Here is a 26,959-nt window from a genome sequence, read left to right as displayed (position 1 = left end):
TGCTTCCCTTTTCTCCTTGATGGGGGATAATGCCTTGCTAATCTCCCCTTTGTCCTCTGTGACATTCCTGCTTGCAGGTATTTGTCCAGATTCTACTGCACTCCCCTGTGGCACTTCGACTATTTCTACTGCACTCCCCTGTGGCACTTCGACTATGTGAGGCATCACCCTCACAGTTTCTCTGCCCTCGAGGACTTTCTTTGTCCCTGCAGGTTTCTGTAAATGCTGTTAGCAACTCTGGTGGGGTGCTTCTAGTGTCTGCATTTACATAGGAGGATGTGGGGTCTAATCTTTCCAACATTTCAGGGTTGGCTGACCCGACAGTAGGGATTTCCATTTGGGAATCCTCTCGGGTCTCCTTTAACCTGTCCTCATTGTCCCTTTTCCCTCTTTCCCCTCTCACTTTTTGCCAGCCCTGTGCCTGTCTATTCCCTTTTGTTCTTGGCAGGGGTCCCTTACAATTCACCAGCCCTCTGCTGGAGGGTCCTCCAAACGCGATACAGGTCTTAGGGTGCAGATTTCACTTTAGGTTGGGGTTCCCCTCAACCTGGCACATGTGGCAACTCCTACAGTACTCCACCACATCTTCGTGGAGTTTTGGCCAGTCAGACTGCTGTCTTATGCAGGCTTTGGTTTTTCATATACCGACATGTACAGCCACTCTAATCTCATGGGCCATTCTTAATATTTCTGTCCAGTACCTCTGTGGCACCTCTAACTGGTGAACCACAGTCCACTCTGTGTCCTCAGGTCTGTGAGGAGAACTCCATTTCCTCATCAGTAGCTCATTCTTTGAATAATAGCAATGAGGGACTCCCACTGCTTCAAATACATATTCAGCAGCCTGTGCTAACTCTCTCAGTACTTTTTTTTTTATTTCCAAAATATACTTTATTCATAAAAATCTGTAAAAATTACATTGCCAAACAGTTTCCAAACAGCACCAAAAAATACAAACATTGCAAGGGAGATCAGTTTCCTTCAATACTGTCATGAGTTTCTTCCCAACCCTTCCGTTTCACAATTGTCATGTAAATTACAGTTTTACATTTACAGCAATTGAGAATATTAACGATACAGTTCGAGGGGTTTCCCATGGATCCAGCCCCTCAGTCCAGCTTGGTGGGGGAACCTTACACTGTGGTCTTTCCCCACTGAGCCCCAAACTTTAGTGCGTCCCTCAGCACGTAGTCCTGGACCTTGGAATGTGCCAGTCTGCAACATTCGGTGGTGGACAACTCTTTGCACTGGAAGACCAGCAAGTTTCGGGCAGACCAAAGGGCGTCTTTCACCGAATTGATAGTCCTCCAGCAGCAGTTGATGTTTGTCTCGGTGTGCGTCCCTGGGAACAGCCCGTAGAGCACAGAATCCTGTGTTACGGATCTGCTTGGGATGAACCTTGACAAAAACCACTGCATCTCTTTCCACACCTGCTTTGCAAAGGCACATTCTAAGAGGAGGTGGGCGACCGTCTCTTCCCCACCACAGCCAACGCAGGGGCACTGTGCGGAGGGGGCGAGACTTCGGGTGTGCATGAAGGATCTGACGGGGAGGGCCCTTCTCACCACCAGCCAAGCTAGGTCTTGGTGCTTGTTTGAAAGTTCAGGTGATGAGGCATTCCGCCAAATGACTTTGACGGTCTGCTCGTGGAACCATCCGACAGGATCCACCTTTTCCTTTTCCCGTAGGGCCTTGAGGACATTCCGTGCAGACCACTGCCTGATGGACCGGTGGTCAAAGGTGTTTTCCCGCAGAAACTGCTCCACGAAGGATAGGTGGTACGGCACCGCCCAACTGCATGGAGCGTTCCGCGGCAATGTGACCAGACCCATCCTTCGCAACACCGGGGACAGATAGAACCTCAGCACGTAGTGACACTTGGAGTTTGCGTACTGGGGATCTACACACAGCTTGATGCAGCCGCACACGAAGGTGGTCATCAGGATGAGGGCCACGTTGGGTACATTTTTCCCGCCCTTGTCCAGAGATTTGAACATCGTGTCCCTCCGGACCCGGTCCATTTTAGATCCCCAGACGAAGCGGAAAATGGCTCGGGTGACTGCCACGGCGCAGGAGTGGGGTATGGGCCAGACCTGCGCCACGTAGAGCAACAACGTGAGCGCCTCGCACCTGATGACCAGGTTCTTACCCACAATGGAGAGAGATCGCTTCCCCCACATGCCCAACTTTTGTCGTACCTCGGCTACTCGCTCCTCCCATGTTTTGGTGCACGCCCCGGCCCTTCCGAACCATATCCCCAGCACCTTCAGGTAATCTGACCTGACGGTGAAGGGGACAAAGGATCGGTCAGCCCAGTTGCCAAAGAACATGGCCTCGCTCTTGCCGTGGTTAACTTTGGCTCCCGAGGCCAGTTCGAACTGGTCGCAGATGCTCATCAGTCTGCGCACGGACAGCGGATCCGAGCAGAAAACGGCGACGTCATCCATGTACAGGGAGGTTTTGACCTGAGTGCCTCCGCTGCCTGGGATTGTCACCCCTCTTATGCTCGCATCTTTCCTAATAGACTCAGCAAAGGGTTCAATACAGCAAACAAACAAGACCGGGGACAGAGGACAGCCCTGTCTGACTCCAGATTTGATCGGGAAACTGTCAGAATCCCACCCGTTGATTGAGACTGCGCTACTGATGTTTGTGTAGAGCAGTTGGATCCAATTGCAGATTCCCTCCCCAAACCCCATTTTGGAAAGCACGTCCATCATGTAGGTGTGCGATATCCTGTCAAAAGCCTTCTCCTGGTCCAGGCTGATGAGGCAGGTATCCACCCTCCTGTCCCGTACGTAGGCGATCGTATCCCTGAGTAGCGCGAGACTATCAGAGATCTTCCTGCCGGGTACAGTACAGGTCTGATCGGGGTGAATCACCAACTCCAGAGCAGACTTGACTCGACTGGCTATGACTTTGGACAGAATCTTGTAGTCAACATTAAGCAGCGAGATGGGCCGCCAATTTCTGATTTCTGCCCTCTCCCCCTTCTGCTTGTAAATGAGGGTGATGATGCCTTTTCTCATGGATTCTGACATGCTGCCGGCCAGGAGCATACTCTCGTATACTTCCAGCAGGTCCGGGCCGACCCAGTCCCACAGGGCCGAGTACAACTCGACCGGTAAGCCGTCGCTCCCGGGAGTTTTACTCGTCTCGAAAGACTCGACGGCCTTTGTCAGCTCGTCCAGAGTTAGCGGCTTGTCCACTCCCTCCCTCCTGCTGTCATCTAAGACCTCTGTGATAGATGACAGGAAGGACTGGGAGGCTCTGCTGTCTGTGGGCTTCGCGTCATACAGCCCAGCATAAAAGGATTTGCTGATCCTTAGTATGTCGGACTGCGAAGACGTTACCGAGCCATCTTCTTCCTTCAGGCTGCTGATAACAGAGCTCTCTCTGTGTACCTTTTGGAAGAAGTAACGCGAGCACGTCTCATCCTGCTCGATGGAGCGGACTCTGGACCGGAAGATGATCTTGGAGGCCTCCTTGGCAAAGAGCGAGGCCTGCTGGCTCTTCACCTCTTGGAGGTCCTCCTTGACCTCGACCCCCATTGACTGCAACCGGAGTAGATTTTGCATAATTTTCTGGAGTCGGGACAGTTCCCTCTGTCTCTCTCTCGCCTTCTGAACACCTTTGTGGATGAAGAACCTCTTGATGTTCTCCTTAATCGCTTCCCACCAGTGAACTGGAGACTCAAAGAGGGGTTTCACGGTCCTCCAACCTTTGTAATCCCTTTTGAGTTCCTCAACGTTCTCTGGGGTCAGCAGTGTCGCATTGAGCTTCCACGTCCCTCTGCCAACCCGCTGGTCGTCCTGTAAGTGACAGTCGGCCAGTAAGAGGCAGTGGTCGGAGAAGAACACTGGCTTGACGTCGGTGGATCCGACCGTGACAGCACGGGACACAAACAGGAAGTCAATCCTGGAACGGGCAGACCCGTCCGATCTTGACCATGTGTATCTGCGCTGCGCTCCGTCTGCAGGTTTGCTGAAGACGTCGTGCAGTTTGGCATCCTTAACTGTTTCTATTAGGAATCTGGACGTAGCGTCCAGTTTGCTGTCGTCACTGCCGGATCCACCAGCCGCATCGATGATGCAGTTGAAGTCACCGCCTAGGATGACCGGCCTGGACGTCGCCAGCAGCAGTGGGAGCTGCTGGAAGATGGTCAGCCGCTCGCTGCGTTGTACCGGGGCGTACACGTTGATCAACCGGAGCGGAGCGTTGTTGTACATTACGTCTGCTACGAGGAGGCGGCCGCCCACCACCTCCTTAACTTCGGAGATGGTGAAGTTACCTCCCCGCAGCAGAATACCCAGGCCGGAGGAACGGCAGTCATTTCCCCCCGACCAGATCGATGGCCCGTGGGACCACCATCGCGACCACTGCCTGTAGGTGCTGAGGTGTGGTATTCCACACTCCTGCAGAAACAGTAGGTCAGCTTTGACCTTGGCAAGGTAATCCAAGGTTGAAACACATCGCGTAGTAGATTTAATGCTACGCACATTAATGGAAGCAATTCTTACACCCATTTTTTACTAAAAATTAGTTGTTGCTTCCCAGACCATTTGTCCTCGCTAGTCCCAGTACTTCCCCTTCGAGATGTTCCTGCATACCCATCGTGTGCGCAAGCAGTTTCACGTTGGTTGGGCTCAGAAACCCCTCCTGATTTTTCATGCAGGGTTTGTGCCGCTCGGGTGACATCGGGGGGGTCTTGTATGCAGAGAGGATTGGGTTGTCCTCAGCTGCTTCCATCTGTTCATCCTCGAAAACATCACAGCTCCCGGTCTCGCGGAGCTCAGGTGCGCCAGACGTGTCTTTGCTCCCGGTGTCCCGGAGCTGAGCTGCGTTGGCCACGTCGTTACGTGTGGGGAATTGGGGTTGGGGCACGCCGGGCCCATCACAGCTTCCAGTGCCCGGGGGCTGGGATGCTTTATCATCCATCTCGGAGTTCTGCCGCCTCTTTTGAAGGGGCTGTCGTTCCAGCATTTCCCCGTCCAGTGAAGAGGAGTTGTTGCAGTCTGATTCAGAAGAGAGCCTCCTCTTGCCACTGGTTTGGGTGGTGGCTTTGGGATGTTTTTTCTTTGTGGTTTTCCTCTGGACCACTTGCCACTGACCTGTTTGTCCATCTGCTGCCTCCTCCTCCATTGATTCTGTCTGTGGAGGAGGGGTTTCCGGGCAATGGGTAGGTGCTGGGTCGTTGGTTTCAGCTGCCTCCCCTTCCTTCTCAGGTTGAAGTTCCTCACTGCGGAGAAGGTTGCTGGTCTCCTTTCGAACAGCGGACGCCTTTGTCGAACCTTCTCCCGGCCTTTCCTTGGACCTTGCCGCCTGAGCATAACTGAGGCAGCGTTTGGGGCAGGTCTTGTAGAGATGGCCTGCCGCACCGCACAAGTTGCAACACTTAGTCTGCTTACAGTCCTTGGTCTGATGGCCTTCCTCCTTGCAGTTCTTGCAAACAACCGTGCTGCAGTTGGCTGCCATGTGACCAGATTTACCACAGGTGCGGCAAACTCTGGGCTGCCCAGCGTAGACCAAGAAGCCTCAACTTCCCCCGATAGCGAAGCTGGAGGGAGGGTGGATGATGGCTCCACTGGGATCTACCTTCAAGGTCACCTTGACCTGCCGCTTGCTGGTCCAGATCCCAAAGGGGTCCTTGACATCAGTGCTGCTGCCGGCCACCTCGACGTACCTGGCGAGAAAGGTGAGTACATCCACCACCGGAACATGGGGGTTGTAGAGGTGAATCATCACCACCCGGTCCCGTTGTGACGGAAGCGTGAAGAGCGGCTCCGCTGTGAGGATCGACAGTGGCGCCCGGTCCCCTTTCTCCTTGAACGCCTTCAGGAACTTGATGCATCCCGCCACGTTCCGGAACGTCACGTCGAAATATCCACTGCTGGGGAAATCCTGCAGGCAGAAGACTCTCTCAGTACTGGGTTGGCTAGCTGAGCCTCAGCTAGGGAAGATCCATTTAATTTATTCCCTGGGTCCTCTAACTTTCAAAGAAAGTCTCAGTCCTCATGGTCATCTGCCTGCTGTGCTAATTCAGTCTCCTCTGGAGAAGCTGGTTTTGTCATGGTTCGATTCATTACACATTCAGTGGAACTGCAGGGGACTATCTCCTGCCATGCCCTGTCTCTCTGAACTCCTACGGTCTCTCTTTCACTACTGGGGAAGCTACCACCTTCACCCCATCAGATCATTACCCAGGAGCAGGTCAACCCTGTCCACAGGCAAACTAGGGACAATCCCTACGGTCACCGGTCCCGAAGCTAGGTTGCACTCCAAGTGCACCCAGTGTAAAGGTACACGTGTACACTGCCCTCTAATACCATTTACCACCATTCTGGTAATTACTGCACTCTCTGGGGGAAAGGTTATGCCTTTTCCCAGAAAAAGGGATCTGGTGGCCCCTGTATCCCTGAGGATCACTATAGGCTTGCTTGCCCTACTTGAGGGGTATGGAGTTACTCTCCCTTCAGAAACAAAATCCTGATAACCTTCAAGAATCCTATTAAGTTTTCCTGCACCTGCAGCAGTATGTTTTCTGGGCCTTACGACTGCTGCAGTTAAAGCCACAGCTTGTTCAGCTCTGCTTCCATCAGGGTCCTTTCTCCTTCACTGAGCTGGTGTGCCCTGATTAACCCTGGTTTTCTCTGTAGTTTCCAGCAGTCAGTTCTCAAATGACCTGGCTTATTACAATGGAAGCACACGGGTCTCCAGGTCTCACTTGTACTTACAGCACCTTCCTTTTTGGCTAGAGGAGAGAGACCCTGTGTGTCTTGCTTTTCTTTCTCTCCCAGGACTGCTTGGGCTCCTATCACCTTCCCACCCTTCATCCTTTTCCGATTTGTGGGGGTGACTAGTAAAAGTTTCCCCATGGGGAACTGACCTGTATATCAGAGCAAACTCACCAGCCAAAACTGCGGCTTGCCTTGCTCTATGAACTTTTTGTTCCTCTACATGAGTGTTTTTGGAGAGGGGGAGAGAGTTTTTAAATTCCTCTAGCAAAATTACCTCTTTGAGGTTTTCATAGCTGGACTGCACTTTAAGAACCCTCAACCACTGGTCAAAAGCCAGCTGCTTACTTCTCTCAAACTCCAAGTGCGTTTGATCAGCTTGTTTCCCGAGGGTTCAAAACTTCTGGCGGTAGGCTTCCAGTACTAGCTCATATGCCCCGAGAATAGCATTTTGTCAGTTCATAAATTTGCACCAGAAGAGTCCAGCTCTCAGCCGGCCATTTTAACTGCCTTGCCAGTTTCTCAAAAGATACAAAAAATGCTTCCACGTCTCCCTCATTCAATTCTGGAATCAATTGGGAACATTTTAACAATTCAGTACACAGCCCCGTATTACTATTCTCCACATTGGCTATGCTTTCACTGGGGTTACTCTGTCGCCCCCTAGTTAATTCAAGCCTCTTCAGCTCTCTTTGCTCATGTTGCTTCTGGAAGATTCTTTCTTTCTCTCTCCTCTCTCTTTTTCTTTCTCTTGTCTCTCCCTTTCTCTCTCTTTTCTAACCCTGTCTGTGCTGCTTCAGATTCGAGGGAAAAATGGTTGGCCACTAGTCTTAGGAGTTCGGACTTCCAAGTCTTGGCAAGCAAAGTGATCCCACACTGCTCTCCCATATTCCTCAACTCTTCCATAGACATGCCTTTCATTATCCCAAGTTACTTCACCCTGGCTTGGGGAGTTCCTGGCTTCAGTTGCAGACACGATTGTATTCTCGCACACACAACCACAAGAAAACCTGTATTGAAATATTTTCTTTTTTTGACTGGGATCAATTTAATTTCCCACTTTCAATTTCTCTTTTGTCTGTGGGTCCAATCCTGGACAAGCACCCAAATTTCTGTTATGACCAGGTGAGGCAGGGGTCTAGGGCTCCCCTCTCAGCCTTTTCCTGGTTTGGTCGTAACATGGTTTAATTTTTAAAACATTGTGTTTTAGCTTCCCTCTCAGTGAGTCCTTGCTCACTGCTCTCTAATTGTAATGGCAAAGAAATCAACCAGACAGGTTTTCACAGATTTGAACAAGAAAGGTGTAAGTTTATTAACCTTAAAACTCTAATTCAGTTAAAACTACTAAAAATAGGCAACACAATCACACTAGCATACATGCGCGATAAACACACACAAATAGAGACAGAGGAGGAGAAAGAATCAAAGGGGAAAGGTTTGAAGCAGCTGATGGAATTTAGTTACTGCTTCTGGATTGGATGTAAAGACTTTGATTGAAGTTAGGTCTTGCCGACTCATTGGGGCCCAGTGCACACTTTAAAACTTGTTTCGCTGGTCTTCTATCTTGAGGCTTAAGTTACTTCCGTGGGTCCCTGGAACTTTGCGTGAGAGAGACAGAGAGACAGATGCTCTCTTCTTGAAGTTCAATCTCTTCCAAAACTGCTTGTATCAGGCACAATTCAGAAATCCCCAGGTTGGCCAGCAGGTTAGTCATGTGACTAGCTCCTTATTTGGAACAGCCACTGCTGTGAGGTTTGTGGATACCTTCAAGCTTACTGGACAGTCAGTGAGCAGGTGGAATGCTGGCTCATTGACAATATCCATCTGGCTAATTGAATCAGGTAGTACTCCCATTGTCTTCTTCATGCAACTGTCTTTTAGAATGTAAATGTGCAGCCATGTTTTCAGCCACTGTTGTGGTCAATTTAAACAAGTTATTTCAAGTCCAGTAACAGTTCAAAAATAATGTTCCATATGACGAAATTAATGTGTCTCATTTTGGCAGGTTTGGTTTCTGTCACAATATGTTGTTATCTGTGGAGAAGTGGAACTAGAATAAATAGTGCACTCCTCCCGCTTCGGTCGCAACACTCAACGCAAATGACCCCATCAGTGCTATTATGCATTGACTGGACTATTAGACCCTCCCGCAATCACACGTTCCTTTGGTCTAACTAAACACCAAAGCTTAGACAAGCAAGTTGCTTCCTTGGTCTACATTGCTGTCAATGCAAACACACTTGTGTGAATTGGCCTGGTTGTGTCCATGTATTGCTTTCGCAGGTACTGCACTTTCAGAATCGGAACGTACTCTCCATAAAATGTATGGATGAGTGTACAGTGGTCTCATAAAATATAAATATGAATGTACCTGAAATCTACAATGTCTTCATAAAGTGTATATGTGTGAATATACACCAAATTATAGAACAGCTTTATAAGATGTGACTGTACCTTCTTGAGAAATTAATAAAAAAGATAAAATTAACAAAGTCACCCATTAACCGCTACCAGTTACTCTTTTCCTTTCATCTTTGCCTTATCAGGCTATTGTCCAAAAATGCATGATACATATACGTGAACTATAATATGAACAACATAGAAAGTGAATCTCTACCCCCATGTGTCAAACAACAATAGCACCAGGACATTTTAAATTCAAATTTGGATAACCGAGATTTCCTGAATATCTTAATTTTGTTCAAACTTAGTTCAGTTCAAAATTGTTGAAACACGCTGGTTTTTGTTTAACATTAGCTTGTGGATGACTACAAATACAAACTTAAAAAAAAGACATTTGGTTGTCTTTCCACTTCAATACTAGAACTACACAGTTTTACAGCACAAGAGGAGGGAATTCAGCCCATTGTCAGCTCCATGCTAGAGCAATCTAAAACTAACCCCACTTTTCTATTCTCTCTCATAGCCCTGCATATCCCTATGCTTCAAATATTTATCCAACTGTTCCAAAAAAAGTTGCAATAATCACTACCCCAACCAATCTGCTTGGTAAAGCATTCCGGGAAAATAGGTTTTCCCAGAGTGAATGGGGAAAGTATCATAATTTTACAAACCTCTGCTAAATAGTCTCTTAGCCTATAGAATCATACAATGGTGACAGTACAGAAGGAGGCCATTCAGCATGCCAAGTCTGCGCTGACTCTGCAAGAGCAATTCAGCTAGTCCCACTCCCCTGCCCTTTTCCCGTAACTCTGCATTTTTCTTTATCTTCAGGTACTTATCCAATTTACTTTTGAAAACCACAATTGAATCTGCCTCCACCACCCTCTCGGGCAGTACATTCCAGATCCTAATTGCTTGTTGCATAAAAAAAAAGTTTTCTCATGTTGCTTTTGTTTCTTTTGCCAATAATCTTAAATTTGTCCCCTCTGGTTCTCGACCCCTCTGCCAAAGGGAACAGCTTCTCTCTATCTACTCTGTCTGGACCCCTCATGATTTTGAACACCTCTATCAAATCTCCTCCAAACTTCTCTTCTCTAAGGAGAAGAACCCCAGCTTCTCCAAGCTATCCACGTTACTGATGTCCCTCATCCCTGGAACCATTCTCATAAATCTTTTCTGCACCTTCTCTAAACCCTTAACATTCTTCTTAAAGCACAGTGCCCAGAATTGGCCAAACCAGTGTTTCATAAAGGTTCATCATAACTTTCTTGCTTTTGTACTCAATACCTCAATTTATAAAGCCCAGGATGCCGTATACATTTTAACCATTTTCTCAACCTGCTTCAATGATTTGTGCACATATACCCCTGATCTCTCTGTTCTGCGCCTGCTTTGGAACTGTACTCCTTAGTTTATATAGGCTTTCCTCGTTCTTCCTACCAAAATTTATCACTTTACATTTCTCTGCATTAAATTTCATTTGTCCTTTCCACCAGCCTGTCTATGTCTTCTTGAACTCTAACATTATCCTCCTCACAGTTCACAATACTTCCAACGTTTATGTCATCTGAAAATTTTGAAATTGTGCCCTGTACACCCAAATCTAAGTCATTAATACATATATCAAGAAAAGCAACAGTCCTGGTACCGACTCCTGGGGAATAACATTGCATACCTTCCTCCAGTCTGAAAAACAACCCATTACTCCTATCACTTAGCCAACTTTGTATCCAAGCTGCCACTTCCTCCTTTTTTTCCATGGGCTTCAACTTTACTAATAAGTCTATTATGTGGCACTTTTATCAAATGCCTTTTGGAAATCTATATACACATCAATTACATTGTATACGAACACATGAATTAGGAGCAGGAGTAAACCACTCGACCCTGCTCCGCCATTCAATAAGTTCATGGCTGAACTGATTACTCCACATTTCCACCTACCCCCGATAACCTTCCACCCCTTTGCTTATCAAGAATCTATCTACCTCTGCCTTAAAAATATGCAAAGACTCTGCTTCCACCGCCTTTTGAGGAAGAGAATTCCAAAAACTCACGACCCTCTGAGAGAAAAAATTTCTCATCTCTCTCTTAAATGGGCGACCCTTTATTTTTAAACAGTGACCCCTAGTACTAGATTCTCTCACAAGGGGAAATATCCTTTCCACATCCACCCCTTAGGATCTTATATGTTTCAATCAAGTCGCCGCTTACTCTTCTAAATTCCAGCGGATACAAGCCTAGCCTGTCCAATCTTTCCTCGTAGGTCAGCCAACCCATTCCAGGTATTAGTCTAGTAAACCTTCTCTGTACTGCCTCCAACGTATTTACATCCTTCCTTAAATAAGGAGACCAGTACTGTACACAGTACTCCAGATGTGGTTTCACCAATGCCCTGTATAGCTGAAGCATACCTCCCTACTTTTGCATTCAATTTCCCTCACGATAAACGATAACATTTTATTAGCTTTATTAATTACATGCGGTACCTGCATTCTAACCTTTTGCGATTCATGCACTAAGATACCCAGATCCCTCTGCATCTCAAAGCTCTCTCACCATTTAGATAATATGCTTCTTTTTTATTCTTCCTGCCAAAGTGGACAATTTCACATTTTCCCACATTATACTCCATTTGCCAGGTCTTTCCCCACTCACTTAACCTGTTTATATTCCTTTGTAGCTTCCTTTTGTCCTTTTCACAAGTTACTTTCCTACCTATCTTTGTATCATCAGCAAATTTAGCAACCATACCTTCGGTCCCTTCATCTAAGTCATTTATATAAATTGTAAAAAGTTGAGGCCCCAGCACTGATCCCTGTGGCACACCACTCGTTACATCTTGCCAACCAGAAAATGACCCATTTATGCCTACTCTCTGTTTCCTGTTAGCTAGCCAATCCTCTCTCCATGTCAATATGCTACCCCCTAGAACATGAGCTTTTATTTTCTGCAATAATCTTTGATGTGACACCTTATCAAATACCTTCTGGAAAGCTAAGTTCAATACATCTACTGGTTCCCCTTCATCCACAGCACATGCAACTCCCTCAAAGCACTCCAATAAATTGGTTAAACATGACTTCCCTTTCACAAAACCATGTTGACTCTGATTACCTTGATTTTTTCTAAATGCCCTGCTATAACAGTTTTAATAATAGCTTCTAACATTCTACCTAAGACCGATGTTAAGCTAACTGGCCTGTAGTTTCCTGCTTTCTGTCTCCCTCCCTTTTTGAATAAAGGAGTTACATTTGCTATTTTCTAATCTAAAGGAACCTTCCCTGAATCTAGGGAATTTTGGAAAATTAAAACTTACGCATCAACTATCTCACTAGCCACTTCTTTTAACACCCAAGGAAAAAGTCCATCAGGACCCGGGGACTTGTCAGCCCGCAGCTCCAACAATTTGTTCAGTACCACTTCCCTGGTGATTGTAATTTTCTTGAGTTCCTCCCTCCCTTCCATTTCCTGACTTACCGCTAATACTGGGATGTTACTTGTATCCTCAATAGTGAAGACCGATGCAAAATATTTGTTCATTTCATCTGCCATCTCCTTATTATCCATTATTAATTCCCCAGACTCACTTTTTAAAGAACCAATGCTCACTTTAACTTTTCTTTTTAAAATATCTATAGAAACTCTTACTATCCCTCATAGTAACCTTAGTTACCTTATCAAAAAATGCAATCAAGTTAATTAAACACCATCTGCCTTTAACAAATCCGTGCTGGCTTCCCTTAATTAATCCACACTTGTCTGAGTTTGTCCCTTTTATTAAGGGAAAATCATATTTAACTAACTTGCTGGAGTTTTTTTTTGAAGAGGTAACAGAGAGGGTTGATGAGCACAATGCTGTTTATGTGGTATACATGGAGTTCCAAAAGGCATTTGATAAAGTGCCACACAACAGACTTGTGAGCAAAGTTATATCTCATGGAATAAAACGGACAATAACAACATGGATACGAAATTGGCTGAGTGACAGGAAACAGAGAGTAGTGGTTAATGGATATTTTTCGGGCTTGTTGTGGAGTTCCCCAGGGGCCCTTGCTCTTCCTGATATATATTAATGACCTAGAACTTGGCCTACAGGGCACAATTACAAAATTTGTGGATAATAAGAAACTTGGAAGCATTGCGAACTGTGAGGAGGATAGTGTAGAACTTCAAAAGGACATAGACAAGTTGATGGTTTGGGTGGACAAGTGAAGTTCAATGCAGAAAAATGTGAAGTAATTCATTTTGGTAGGAAGAACATGGAGAGACAATATAACAAAGGGTACAACACTAAAGGGAGTGTAGGAGCAGAGAGACCTGGGAGTATATGTGCATAAGTCATTGAAGGTGGCAGAACAGGTTGAGAGCGTGGTTAATAAAGCATACAGTATCCTAGGCTTTATTAACAGGAGGTAATGTTGAACTGGTAGAAGACACTAGTTCGGTGTCAGCTGGAGTATTGCGTTCAGTTCTGGGCACTGCACTTTAGGAAAGATGTGAAAGTACTGGAGAGAGCACAGAAAAGATTCATGAGAATGGTTCCAAGGATGAGGAACTTCAGTTATGTAGATAGATTGGAGAAATTGGGACTATTTTCTTTGATGAGAATGCTAAAAGGAGATTTGATAGAGGCATTTAAAATCATAAGGGGTCTGGACAGAATGGATAGGGAAAAACTGTCCCACTCGTGAGAGAGGGCACAGATTTAAAGTGATTGGCAAAAGAAGCAGAAGCACCATGAGGATACATTTTTTCACAGCGAGTGGTTAAGGTCTGGAATGCACTCCTTAAATGTGCAGGGTTATGGGGAAAAGGCGGGGGAATGGCATTAGGTGAATTGTTCATTCGGAGAGCCGGTGAAAACACGATGGGCCGAATGGCTTCCTTCTGCGCTGTAACAATTCTGTGAATATTTCCACTCTGTCAATGTGCTTGGAGCTGCATTTTCGCGCCGCTCGATACTCGTTTTCCAGTTCCAAGTATAAAAATCGGGAAAGGTAGCTGTAACATGCAGTTGAGGGGGACATGAGAAAAAAATCGCGAGATTACTGTGTGAAACCCAGGAAAATTATATTACAAAACGACGCATCTGGGAAAATGAATGTGTGCCCTGGGTAATCTGCTCTGCTCTCAGTATCTTCTCAGTTCCGAGTGATAGTATTTCCTCATAAATCGTATTTCTACCGCTAAATTTGACAGCAATGTCGCAATTTACCCCAAAATCAGAACCAATTACTGTAACGGCAAACAGGATTTTGTTACTCATCGAAATAACCAGAGCGCTCATCTATTAGCAAGACACTGGGCCTTTCCTCTTGCTAATGCTAAACAAAAGATTTCAAACATCAGTTCACAAACTATCCCATCGGTCATCAGCTCTGAAGAGTCACACAACCCCCAGCTTTTTACTTATGTTAGTAAATAACAGGCAGCTGCGTTGCTCACTCCTCCTCCTTCAGTGGAGCCAAGTCGGCGCAATCGACACGAAACAGTCGATCGGAGCCTTTGAACCTCAGACTAACTAAAAAGGAAACTGGATAGTAAAGAGAACTACGCGAATCTCCATTTCTTTTAAGGACGAACAACAAAATAAACTAGAAAAGCAGCCGAGCGGAGTGCAACTTGTGTTTGTTACAGTCAGAGTTGTCCGTGGCTGTAGGCTGCCGATGTCTCATTTCCTGCTGTTGATCTAGTCATGGCTTGATGGGTTGAGTCTGCAGCTGAAACCTCTTTGATCTCCTTTACATTCATTCTGAGTGTCGCACCCAGTCTGCTAGAGTTGCAGCAAGGATCGGACAGGCTGGTAGTCCAGTTAGTATGTACATACACAAATAAACCCGCTCATCCTCCATACCAGCCAAACCTCAACACTCCAGACATTACTTGCATGAACTGAGTATAGGATTTGGTGCGGGGTCCAGTTGCAATGTGGATAAGGGTCAGGTTCTAATTTAGGTTTGGATTGGGTTAAATCGAGTTTGAATAGGACCAGGAACTGGTTTGGGTTAAGAATGAATGTAGTTGAGTCAGGATCTGGGTTGGAATGTAGTTTGGATTAGGGTCACTGGTTGACTTGGATTTGTATTGGAGTGGAGTCAAAACTGGTGTGGGTTTGGATCTATTTCAGATGTGGATTTGGGTTAGAATGTAGTTTGAATGAGGCTGTCTTGGACTCGAAGTGGAGTCAGGTGTGCTGTGGGCTTGAGTCTATTTTGGGGGTGATATGCTGAAAGGTTTGTTACGTTGTGCGTGCAGATGGGGGAGAGGTGACTGAGAGTCACCGGCTCTTAGCAATCATTTATTTATTCATCCCCTCCCTCTGGCGAGGAACGCAACCCATGAGAGCGGTTTGAGTCAGCAACACATGAGGCCGCTGTAAATAACCCGGCCCCCGGCACAAGACACACAGAGGAAGAGGAGTCCGGGGGCCACGGACGGGAACGAGGAAGAGAAACAAAAACAAAACAACCTACCCCCAAAAATATATACAGGAGGAAGAAAATACCAGATTACAGAAACTTGTAGGCGTTTTGTTGCAGTCATCGAGCGGATCAAAGAGCGAATCTGTGGGGGTAGAACACAGAGCGATAGAGGCAGGTTCCCCGCTACACGCTTGGACCCGAGCTTCGTTCCGCTCCTCACTCTCTGAGGAAGTGAAGTAGACGCGGCGGCCTTATTCAGTGCTCGGCGCTGACTCTCTGGGTGTGTACGGAGGGACGGGCGCTGGGCCTCTCCTCTTGCAGCCTCCGGTTATTGTTACAATCCCCGCTGCTTGATACAAAGTATCGAAACTTCGGGATCGTTCTGAATAGTGGGAACCTCTCCCGGCCCCCATCCGGACTCTGCCTGTCCTTTCTCCCTCTTTCCTCCCCACCACCACCACCACCACCACCACCACAAATACCCAGTCTTTCTACTTGCTCCGCCCCCCCAATCCCTCTGCCTGTCTCCCCCCCACCCCCACCTCTCTGCCTGTCTCCCCCCCACCCCCACCTGTCTCTTCCTGTCTCTTCCCCACCCCCACCTGTCTCTTCCCCACCCCCACCTGTCTTCCCCCCACCTCTCTGCCTGTCTCTCTCTCTCTCTCCCCCCCCCCCCGGCTCTCTGCCTGTCTCTCTCTCCCCCCCCCCCTCTCTCTGCCTGTCTCTCCCCCACCCCCACTCTCTGCCTGTCTCTCTCTCCCCCCCCCCTCTCTCTGCTTGTCTCTCTCTTCCCCCCCCCGCCCCCCCCACACTCAGCCTGTCTCTCTCTTCCCCCCCCCCACACTCAGCCTGTCTCTCTCTTCCCCCCCCCCACACTCAGCCTGTCTCTCTCTTCCCCCCCCCCACACTCAGCCTGTCTCTCTCTCCCCCCCCCCCCCCACACTCAGCCTGTCTCTCTCTTCTCTCCCCCCCCCACCCCCCCATCTCTGCCTGTCTCTCTCCCCCCCCCTCCCCCCCCACAGGCTCTCTGCCTGTCTCTCCCCACCACCCCCAGCTCTCTGCCTGTCTCTTCTCCCCGTCCCCACCCCCGGGCGCTGTCCCCGTCCCCACCCCCAGGCGCTCTCTCGCTGTCCCCACCCCCGGGCTCTCTCTCGCTGTCCCCACCCCCAGTCTCTTTCCACGCCCCGGCATCAAATGCCGATCGCTTCAACTTCTCACTTGGCACAAGAGCCTTGTCTGTACCCGTGGCTGCGGGCCGGACCACCGCCTCCGCCCAAAGACGGCAGCGGCAGCGCCAGCCACGACCAAGGTGCATCCGCCGAGGAGCGGCGGCCGCTGAGCAACCAAGAAGCGGGGGGAGGAAGAGGTGGCGGAAGACAGTTGCTGGGGAGCCTGAGCTCGGAGGTGTTGGTGCGTCTGGAACCGTGGGACAGGGGCGCAGGCAGTGCGAGCAGGTTCCTCCCGGCTGGCCCACACCCTCTACTCGAACCTCCTCGGACGCGATCGAGATCCAGATCGGGACTCAACGGCAACGCTCCGAACTCGCCTTACTGCAGTCAGCCGGGGGCAGGCGGCCTCCAGCTGCAGCACCAGCCCCAACCCGGCTGTCAGAGTCAGCGCAACAACCCAGCCTTGGGGCACGGGGCCATGGACACAGCGACAGGAGCATCCCGGCCAGCAGGTAAAGGGCAAGGCGTGAATGTAACTGATATAAGGGAACGTGGAAAAGGACAGGCCCCGAACGCCAATGAGTTGGGACATTCAGTAACTTTTGCTGGCTTTTCAAAGAGCTGCTCCAGCTGGTTTGGCGGTCGGGGATAGAAGTAGGATAAGCGTGTGTGTCATATCAGGATATAATTTGCCCTTGTGATATAAATAAATTCGGTTGTACGTTTTCCTAGCCATGGGCCAGTATTAAAAATACTTCTGGCAAAGGTGGCCCAGTGGCAGAGATGAACATCTAGCGTGACCACGTATAGGTTTGGCTGCTGTTCAGAATCGATGCTTATCGGGAGAGCTTGCTGAATCTTGACTGGGGCACTTGGAGCGTACAGTCGATAAAAGTGTCTCCTTTCTGAATTTAGGAGGGGGAGGAATAGTCCTGAAGAAGCAAACCTCACTTCATATTGGGAGAGATACTGCAAGGGCTTTTGAGATACTTATAACCAAAACCAGCTAACCTCCTAGCTAAAGGACAGGTACCTGTTGATAACAGAGAAGAATAGAGCAGGAACGTGCACAATTAAAAATAGAAATTGCCTACGTTTACCTCCGTCATTGGCAAGTCAACAACTTCTGTTGTCGAATCATTCCGTACACAGCTGTAAGTGAAAAAGATCTCTGAAGATGGCGTCACTCAAATTAAACTTACAATAGCTGGACAGCTTAATGCAAGTGGTAGGAGTGTTTAGTTTCCAACTAGATATGGTGCTTGCTGCAACTTGTAAAGTGTTTCCTCATTTCTTGGGTGCTCTACTGGGTGGAATTCCACACAAGGCGCAGCATGTTGCATCTCCAGAAGTTAACGGCCAGTGTCTATCATTGTATGCGGATACAGAACAGTATGAGTAGTGATCTGGAAGAGGTCTGTGGTTGGTAGCATGTTCTTGTTTTACATTGACTTAAATTGTCACGAGAAATGTTTCTTAAACCTGTATTCAGAGAAGATCTCATTCCTGAAAGCAGTCTTTAAAAAAAAATGAAATACCCATTACTTGTAGCACCAGGAAACAGGAATTAGGATTTGGATGTTGTTCGTATAGAATGAAAATGCTTGGAACTTAATAGATTTTTTTATATCTTACAAAAATGAATTTCTTCAAATCTTGGGTCGCTTTGAAATTAATTCTGCAACGTTCAGAACTAGTTCATACTGCTTACCTTGTTTCAATGTCAGTTATTACATCTTTAGAAAATGTCTTGCCCTGTCAATTCTTCTTCAGCCTTCCATTTTAAACATATTCACATATGGTAACTCCTTCACAAAGATGATTTACAAATGATACTTTAGTAGTTTCCTTGCACAGTGATTTCTGGTGTGCGAAGTTATACTTCTGTCTGAATAAAAACTCCCAGCCCAGAGCTAATTCAGAACATGGGTTTTTTTTTAAATTCTTGGGATGTGGGCGTCGCTGGCTAGGCCAGTATTTATTGCCGACCTAGCCAGCGACGCCCACATCCCATGAAGGAATAAAAAAAAATCCAAACTGAAACCAACTTTCGTATTCTGAAAGGCATCATAAGACAGATGGTAATATAGCATGTCACTACAGTGTACAATGACACATTGTGCTTAAGACAAGTGTCTTTCTTACATTATGTATCAAGATGCAATGTGGGTTGACTTGCTCCCTCTCCCATATGATTTTAAATAAACAAGATTGGTTTAACTTGCACTTAATGCGACTCAGTGATCATTAAGTTGCTCATTCAGTAGATTTCTATGTCAAATGCAGAACTACTGGTTTCAAAACAAAAGTAAGATTGTTTTATTGTAAAGGTTGGGTGGGCTTTCTCAGGCTCAGTAAGTATAAACCATTAATAATAAATAAAAACAAAGTGCTGGAATATTTCCAGCACTTTGCAGATGCTGGAAATCTGAAATAAAAACAATGTTTTGCTTTTATTTTAATATAAACCATTAGAAGTATAAGCCGTACAGACCAGAAAGGTTCCTGATTTGACCTCCAGTGTGTCTCAAGTTCATTTCCTCCATTGTTATAGTTAACTTCAGGAGTCCTGAATTAAGGAGGGGAACAATAGCCAGGTTTCCGACTCCTGGAACTGCACCCAACAAGGAGTTGATCTTTTCAGGAAAAGAGGAGAGGAAGACAGGATTAGAAACCTTTTAAAAGTGGGCATGACAATGAGTCTATTTTGCCATTTCCTTGGAGTGCCTGCTGTCTACTAAATGGGATCATGCTACAGCATGGTGGAGACCTGCAATCACAATTTACCCCATCCAAGCACATTGAAAGTACAATCGACTCTGAATTTAAAGTTGCTTAGTTCAAATTATCTGATCATTCATACTTTTCAGTTTACTTTGTTTAATCAAATTATTGGTTAATTCACACTTTAATGCACAAATGAATTGGAGCAGACTGTAACAGTGAGAGTGTATTAAGATTTCAATTAATTATTTTTGCCATTCAGCATTCTCCCTTCCTCTCCTGGAGGTGATGATTCATGCTGGGGTGCAGTTATAAAGGCGGTGTCCTTTAGTTCCTTGCCCAAACAGTTACACAGCACCCTTTGAACCTGAACGAGTTTGTTTGGTTGTTTGACTTTGTGTCATAGGTGAGGCTGATCCTGTTTTGCGCTGTTCAGAAGGAGCAGCAACAACTGGAATTTGTATAATCTCTTTCAAGAAGAAAAACACTCTCAGGAGCTTCACAGAAGAATCAGACAATACTTGGGCATCTGTCCAAAAAAGAGATTTGGTGGGGTGGGGTGTGTTGGTGACTCAAAACTTGGTCAAAGAAATGGATTTTGAGGGTAGAGAAGTGGTGAGTTTTACAGAGGGAATTCCAAAAAGTGGGACAGTGCAGTTGCAAATGGCCTCTAGTGGTGGGACAAAGTGAGATGCACAAGAGTTGGACCAATGGAGAGTTATGGGGGGATGGGGCAGGTGTGGTTGTGTACTGCTGGAGGAGGTTAGGGAAAAGGAGAGATGATGCCATGAAGGGATTTGAATGCGGCGATGGGAATTTTAAACTTGAGGCCTTGTTAGGACTGGGAGCCTGTGTAGGTTAGTGAACACGGGTGATGGATGAGTGGAACCTAGTTTTAGGGGCTAGGGTCTGAGTGACAGATTTTTGGATGAGCTGAAGTTTTCAAAGCATAAGAATGGGACACCAGCCAGGAGAGCAATAGAATAATTGAGTCTAGGGGTGACAGAGATGTAGATGTGGGTTTCAGTGGCAGATGGGCTGATGCAGGAGTGGGGATGGGTGATGTTATAAAGCTTGAATTGGCAGACTTTGTCATGGGAAGGATATGGGGTCAGAAGTTCAACTCTGGGTCAATCAAACAAGACAGAGGTTGTGAATAAGCTGGTTCAGTCTGAGACGGGACGGGGAAGAGGATGAAATCAGCAGTGAGGCTACAGAGTATTGTGACATGGGCCAAAGATGATGAGTTCAGTCTTCCCAAAATTTAACTGGAGAAAATTGTGACTCACCCAAGACTGCATATTGGACAGCAGTCTGACAGCACAGAGTTGGTTGTGGAGAGGTAGAGCTGGTTGACGTTAGTGTAAATGTGGAAGCTGACCCCATGTGTGCAGATGATGTCCCCAAGTGGCAGCATGAATGTGAGGAAGAGAAGGGCTTTAAGGATAGATTGTTGAGGTATTCCAGATGTAGTGGTATGGGGTGTACAGGAAATTATATTTGGAGATGCTCCTTTAAACAAACTCTTGTGGAATTCACTATCCTAGTTATTGTCTGACTGTTGCACACATTTATTGTGTTGTAGATATGCACTTTCAAGGGGATTGTAGGAAAGACTGGCATAACTAGTTCACAGTCATTTTGGCAAAACAATCATCAGATTTGACCAATTAATATAAACCTTGCAGAAATATTTTCCATTTATCTAAGTCTGTGCCTTGGGGTATTAAGTAGCTAACCAACAAGATGCTGCCTGTTCTACATAACTTTAATAAAGTATTATTTCTTGCAGCTTTATCTTTAAGATATAGGAAAGCATGAAATATTAAACATTTTCAGTTACTTGTTTATGGTACTTCAAATGAATGTCTGTCTAGTTTGTGATGTTATAGGCCTCTTGTCTCTGAGCATCCACTATCGGCCATCCACCCTATCTAACCCTCTGATTATCTTGTATGTCTCTATTAAGTCACCTCTCCTCCTCCTTCTCTCTAACGAAAACAACCCCAAGTCCCTCAGCCTTTCCTCGTAAGACCTTCCTTCCATACCAGGCAACATCCTAGTAAATCTCCTCTGCACCCTTTCCAAAGCTTCGACATCCTTCCTATAATGCGGTGACCAGAACTGCACGCAATACTCCAGGTGCGGCCTCACCAGAGTTTTGTACAGCTGCATCATGACCCCGTGGCTCTGAAACTCGATCCCCCTACTAATAAAGGCTAACACACCATATGCCTTCTTAACAGCCCTATTAACCTGGGTAGCAACTTTCAGGGATTTATGTACCTGGATACCAAGATCTCTCTGCTCATCTACACTACCAAGAATCTTCCCATTAGCCCAGTACTCTGCATTGCTGTTACTCCTTCCAAAGTGAATCACCTCACACTTCTCCGCATTAAACTCCATTTGCCATCTCTCAGCCCAGCTCTGCAGCCTATCTATGTCCCTCTGTACCCTACAACACCCTTCGACACTATCCACAACTCCACCGACCTTAGTGTCATCCGCAAATTTACTAACCCACCCTTCTACACCCTCATCCAGGTCGTTTATAAAAATGACAAACAGCAGTGGCCCCAAAACAGAACCTTGCGGTACACCACTAGTAACTAAACTCCAGGATGAACATTTGCCATCAACCACCACCCTCTGTCTTCTTTCAGCTAGCCAATTTCTGATCCAAAGCTCTAAATCACCTTCAACCCCATACTTCCGTATTTTCTGCAATAGCCTACCGTGGGGAACCTTATCAAACGCCTTACTGAAATCCATATACACCACATCCACGGCTTTACCCTCATCCACCTGTTTGGTCACTTTCTCGAAAAACTCAATAAGGTTTGTGAGGCACGACCTACCTTTCACAAAACCGTGCTGACTATCGCAAATGAACTTATTCTTTTCAAGATGATTATAAATCCTGTCTCTTATAACCTTTTCCAACATTTTACCCACAACCGAAGTAAGGCTCACAGGTCTATAATTACCAGGGCTGTCTCTACTCCCCTTCTTGAACAAGGGGACAACATTTGCTATCCTCCAGTCCTCCGGCACTACTCCTGTCGACAATGACGACTTAAAGATCAACAACAACGGCTCTGCAATCTCCTCCCTGGCTTCCCAGAGAATCCTAGGATAAATCCCATCTGGCCCAGGGGACTTATCTATTTTCACTCTTTCCAAAATTGCTAACACCTCCTCCTTGTGAATCTCAATCCCATCTAGCCTAGTAGGCTGTATCTCAGTAATCTCCTCGGCAACATTTTCTTTCTCTACTGTAAATACTGACGAAAAATATTCATTTAACGCTTCCCCTATCTCCTCTGATTCCGCACACAACTTCCCACTACTATCCTTGATTGGCCCTGTTCTAACTCTTATCATTCGTTTATTCCTGATATACCTATAGAAAGCCTTAGGGTTTTCTTTGATCCTATCCGCCAATGACTTCTCGTGTCCTCTCCTTGCTCTTCTTAGCCCTCCCTTTAGATCCTTCCTGGCTAGCTTGTAACTCTCAAGCGCCCTAACTGAGCCTTCACGTCTCATCCTAACATAAGCCGCCCTCTTCCTCTTGACAAGCGCTTCAACTTCTTGAGTAAACCACGGCTCCCTCGCTCGACAACTTCCTCCCTGCCTGACAGGTACATACTTATCAAGGACACGCATTAGCTGCTCCTTGAATAAGCTCCACATTTCGTTTGTGCCCATCCCCTGCAGTTTCCTTCCCCATCCTACACATCCTAAATCTTGCCTAATCGCGTCATAATTTCCTTTCCCCCAGCTATAATTCTTGCCCTGCGGTATATACCTGTCCCTGCCCATCGCTAAGGTAAACCTAACCGAATTGTGATCACTATCGCCAAAGTGCTCACCTACATCTAAATCGAACACCTGGCCGGGTTCATTACCCAGTACCAAATCCAATGTGGCATCGCCCCTGGTTGGCCTGTCCACATACTGTGTCAGAAAACCCTCCTGCACACACTGGACAAAAACAGACCCATCTAAAGTACTCGAACTATAGTATTTCCAGTCAATATTTGGAAAGTTAAAGTCCCCCATAACCACTACCCTGTTACTCTCGCTCCTGTCGAGAATCATCATCGCTATCCTTTCCTCTACATCTCTGGAACTATTCGGAGGTCTATAGAAAACTCCCAACAGGGTGACCTCTCCTCTCCTGTTTCTAACCTCGGCCCATACTACCTCAGTAGACGAGTCCTCAAACGTCCTTTCTGCCGCTGTAATACTTTCCTTGATTAACAATGCCACACCCCCCCCTCTTTTACCCTCTTCTCTGTTCTTTCTGAAACATCTAAATCCCGGAACCTGCAACATCCATTCCTGCCCCTGCTCTACCCATGTCTCCGAAATGGCCACAACATCAGGATCCCAGGTACCAACCCATGCTGCAAGCTCACCCACCTTATTCCGGATGCTCCTGGCGTTGAAGTAGACACACTTTAAACCAAGTTCTTGCTTGCCAGTGCCCTCTTGCGTCCCTGTAACCTTATCCCCTACCTCACTACTCTCAACAGCCTGTACACTGGAACTACAATTTAGGTTCCCATTCCCCTGCTGATTTAGTTTAAACCCCCCCGAAGAGCACTAACAAATCTCCCCCCCAGGATATTGGTACCCCTCTGGTTCAGGTGAAGACCATCCTGTTTGTAGAGGTCCCACCTACCCCAGAAAGAGCCCCAATTATCCAGGAAACCAAAACCCTCCCTCCTACACCATCCCTGCAGCCACGTGTTCAACAATATACAATATTAGGAATGTTCTGTGCTTTAGTATGGGAAATGTTATGCAACTTCTGGGATAGATGTTTTGTTCCAAATATGAAAACGATTTCTTTTTTCAGTTGCCTGAAATGTTTTGAATTACATTTAGCATTCGCATTCTGATTTCTAGTTTAATCTCTGCTGCTGTTATTAAAAAGAAACACACATCCTTTAAAGTCGGTGCCACAAATATGGATGGAAATAATTCTTCAGTGTGTGTTCTTGCTATTTATATTAAAAATGTATTTAACCAATAAATTAGCAAAATTCCATTAGTTAAAACTGTTTCCAAAAATGTTAATTGTCTTCCATCTCAATTGTGTATCCTGAGTCATCTGCTACAACCAGCCCCCGATTTCTACGTTGCAGTAGTGACTACATTGCAAAGATATTTAATTGGCTGTAAAGCACTGTAGGACAGCATGAGGTAATAAAAGATGCTATATAACTGCAAGTTCTTTCCCTTGTTTTCTTTCCTTGGGTCTCCTCCATATAATTTGCTGTTAACCAGGGTTATGTATTTGTTTTTGCACATCTAAACTCTGGAGCATTTCCAACAGGTAGTGTTTCATTTGTTACTCCAACATATGTTTATAGGCTACTAAAGCACTTGCGAGGACCAGCATTGTTTTATAGTCTGACCCAGTCAAAGATGCCAAGTCCTCCAATACAAAATCAGATTTAGTGGGATTTTAGTAACTTTAATTGGCTCAACACATCAGTGGGTTTAAAAAAAGTGAGGAATTCCTAATGAGCTGATAGATGAAGGCATTTTTCATTTTAGCACTAAGTCAGATGGCACCAAGTTTGGTTTCCAGTTTGTGCTTGGTCAGCTGATTTCCATCAATGTAGTGGCAGGAGTGCTACAGTTGGCCCTATGCTCCAGGTGATGGAGCAAAATGAACCAGGCTGCTGTTGTCCAGTAACTCAACAACAACAGCTTACATTTGTAGAGCACCTTTTATAATGCAGTAAAACACCCCAAAGCGCTTTACAGAAGCATATCGGACAAAAACTGACACCAAGCCAAAGGACAGAGACATTAGGACAGGTGATCAAAAGCTTGGTCAAAGAGGTATGTTTTAAGGAGGAAAGGTGGAGAGATACAGGTTTGGAGAGAATTCCAGAGCTTTGGGCATTGATGATTGAAGGCACAGCCACCAATGGTGCGGGGAAACAACTCTATGCACAAGTGGCCAGAGTAGAGAACTACATAGTTCTTGGAGGGCTGGAGGAGGTTACAGATGGGGAGGGATGAGCACATGTAGGGGTGAACATGTGGATAGGAATTTAAAATTGCAGGTATTGGTGAACTGGAAGCTCATGTTACACATGCACTTTCCAGGAGGAGTTATCGCGTGAGGACTGAATCTGGCCCACATGATATTGCAGTTGAATATCCTGCCAACGTTCACCGTCTAGGCACGTGTATAATGAATAGCCACTTGAGCAAGGTATCGGAATGTTGTTAGAAACTGTGAAACTTTGCATTGTGACAGGAACTAGGGTTAAAGAGAGAAAATTAGCACACATTTTATCGAATAATTTTCAGAATCGTGGGCATACAGTTTGCATAACTAGCATCTTCCTAAATGAGTGTTTCTGGCTATATATGCTGCTTGCATGTTCCTACATTAGGTTGCATTTCCTATACCTAGTCATATTGCTTATTTCAATTTGGAATTTTTAACCTTGCTGAGGATATTAATCCTTCTAAGCTAGCAGTTTCAATGTGTGCATATATATTGGAATATGCTTAATTCCACAAAACCTTCATTTATGAACTGTAAAAGTCTTAAGTTTGACAAATATACTTTTAGTTTATTAACTGTACAATAGAATACTTTCATATTTAAAATGAAAACCTTATTGCTGCCAGCCTGCAGTCCTTTGTGTGCAGTAATTGAATCACTGTACCTTCATCTCCTCCATCACTGCAACATAGTAATAAAAATCTCATTTGTTTCAGTTGTTCAAAGGCATGGTTTCTTGTTACTCTCAAATCTAAGTAGCCGCTCTTGTCTTTTGCTGCCAGTGGCTTTACCCTTAATCCTCTTTCATCTGTCCTTGTTATCTCCTTTAGCCTCAAATAAAACCTCCATACCTTCACTGCCCAAACTGCCTCCAAGGCATTTTAGTTTCTTTTATGTTGAATGTTTGTTTGTTTCTGGTTTGTCTTCAACAACTGTTAAGCCTCTCTAACGCCTAAGTTTGTCCAAGATGCGAATACTGCTCTCTTTCTCTGAAGACTGTGCCAGCACCTTCCTCACTGTCTGGATAGGCTATAAGGAAACTCTTATCATTTGATCTTGTCTGCATTGAAATAAAGCAAAATACTGCAGATGCTGGAAATCTGAAAGAAAACCAAAAAGTGCTGGAAATACTCAGCAGGTCTGGGTGGCACTTCTTGGTTTTATTTCTTGTCTGCGTTGAGTGCGGCTGAAGGGCACAGTGTGTAGAAGGGAGTTTGGTAAGGAGGGGAATTATGAATTGAGAGAAAATAAATTTGTCTGCACTGAGCTGCTTTGAGTGCACAGAGTGTAAAGTGGGAGTTGGTGCATGAGGGAGGGGCTTCTTCTACCTTTTTTCAGCCTCCAGTAGCTGCCCCTCTCTTCGGTACAGGGGAAGAAGCTGATTGGTGAGTAACTGGTAAGTTATTCTACTTCTAATTGTAGTAGTTTTTAAGGTTACAGTATGGCAGGTCAGCTTGGCCAAGT

The 26,959-nt window shown here is 46.0% G+C and overlaps 1 protein-coding gene and 1 long non-coding RNA gene across 5 annotated transcripts in view; one reads left to right on the top strand and one right to left on the bottom strand.

The window, feature by feature from the left end:
• Positions 1–16,027, bottom strand: part of LOC137369293 (uncharacterized) — a 47,956-nt gene extending 31,929 nt beyond the window's left edge. For both annotated transcript variants that reach the window (XR_010974915.1, XR_010974916.1), the window contains exon 1: positions 15,614–16,027. This is a non-coding gene — a long non-coding RNA (uncharacterized lncRNA). The remainder of the gene's footprint in view (positions 1–15,613) is intronic.
• Positions 16,028–16,630: 603 nt separating this feature from the next.
• LOC137369292 (E3 ubiquitin-protein ligase RNF38) overlaps positions 16,631–26,959 on the top strand; it is a 213,352-nt gene continuing 203,023 nt past the window's right edge. The window contains exon 1 of one of the 3 annotated variants that reach the window (XM_068030301.1): positions 16,631–17,243. In XM_068030301.1, coding sequence (XP_067886402.1) covers positions 16,757–17,243 — 487 coding nt within the window. In that variant the 5' untranslated portion in view covers positions 16,631–16,756. The remainder of the gene's footprint in view (positions 17,244–26,959) is intronic. The other 2 variants (XM_068030302.1, XM_068030304.1) reach the window with 2 other exon arrangements.

This window comes from Heterodontus francisci, chromosome 4 (assembly GCF_036365525.1).
Source record: "Heterodontus francisci isolate sHetFra1 chromosome 4, sHetFra1.hap1, whole genome shotgun sequence".
Classification (NCBI taxonomy): domain Eukaryota; kingdom Metazoa; phylum Chordata; class Chondrichthyes; order Heterodontiformes; family Heterodontidae; genus Heterodontus; species Heterodontus francisci.
This window is presented reverse-complemented; position numbering and strand designations above follow the sequence as displayed.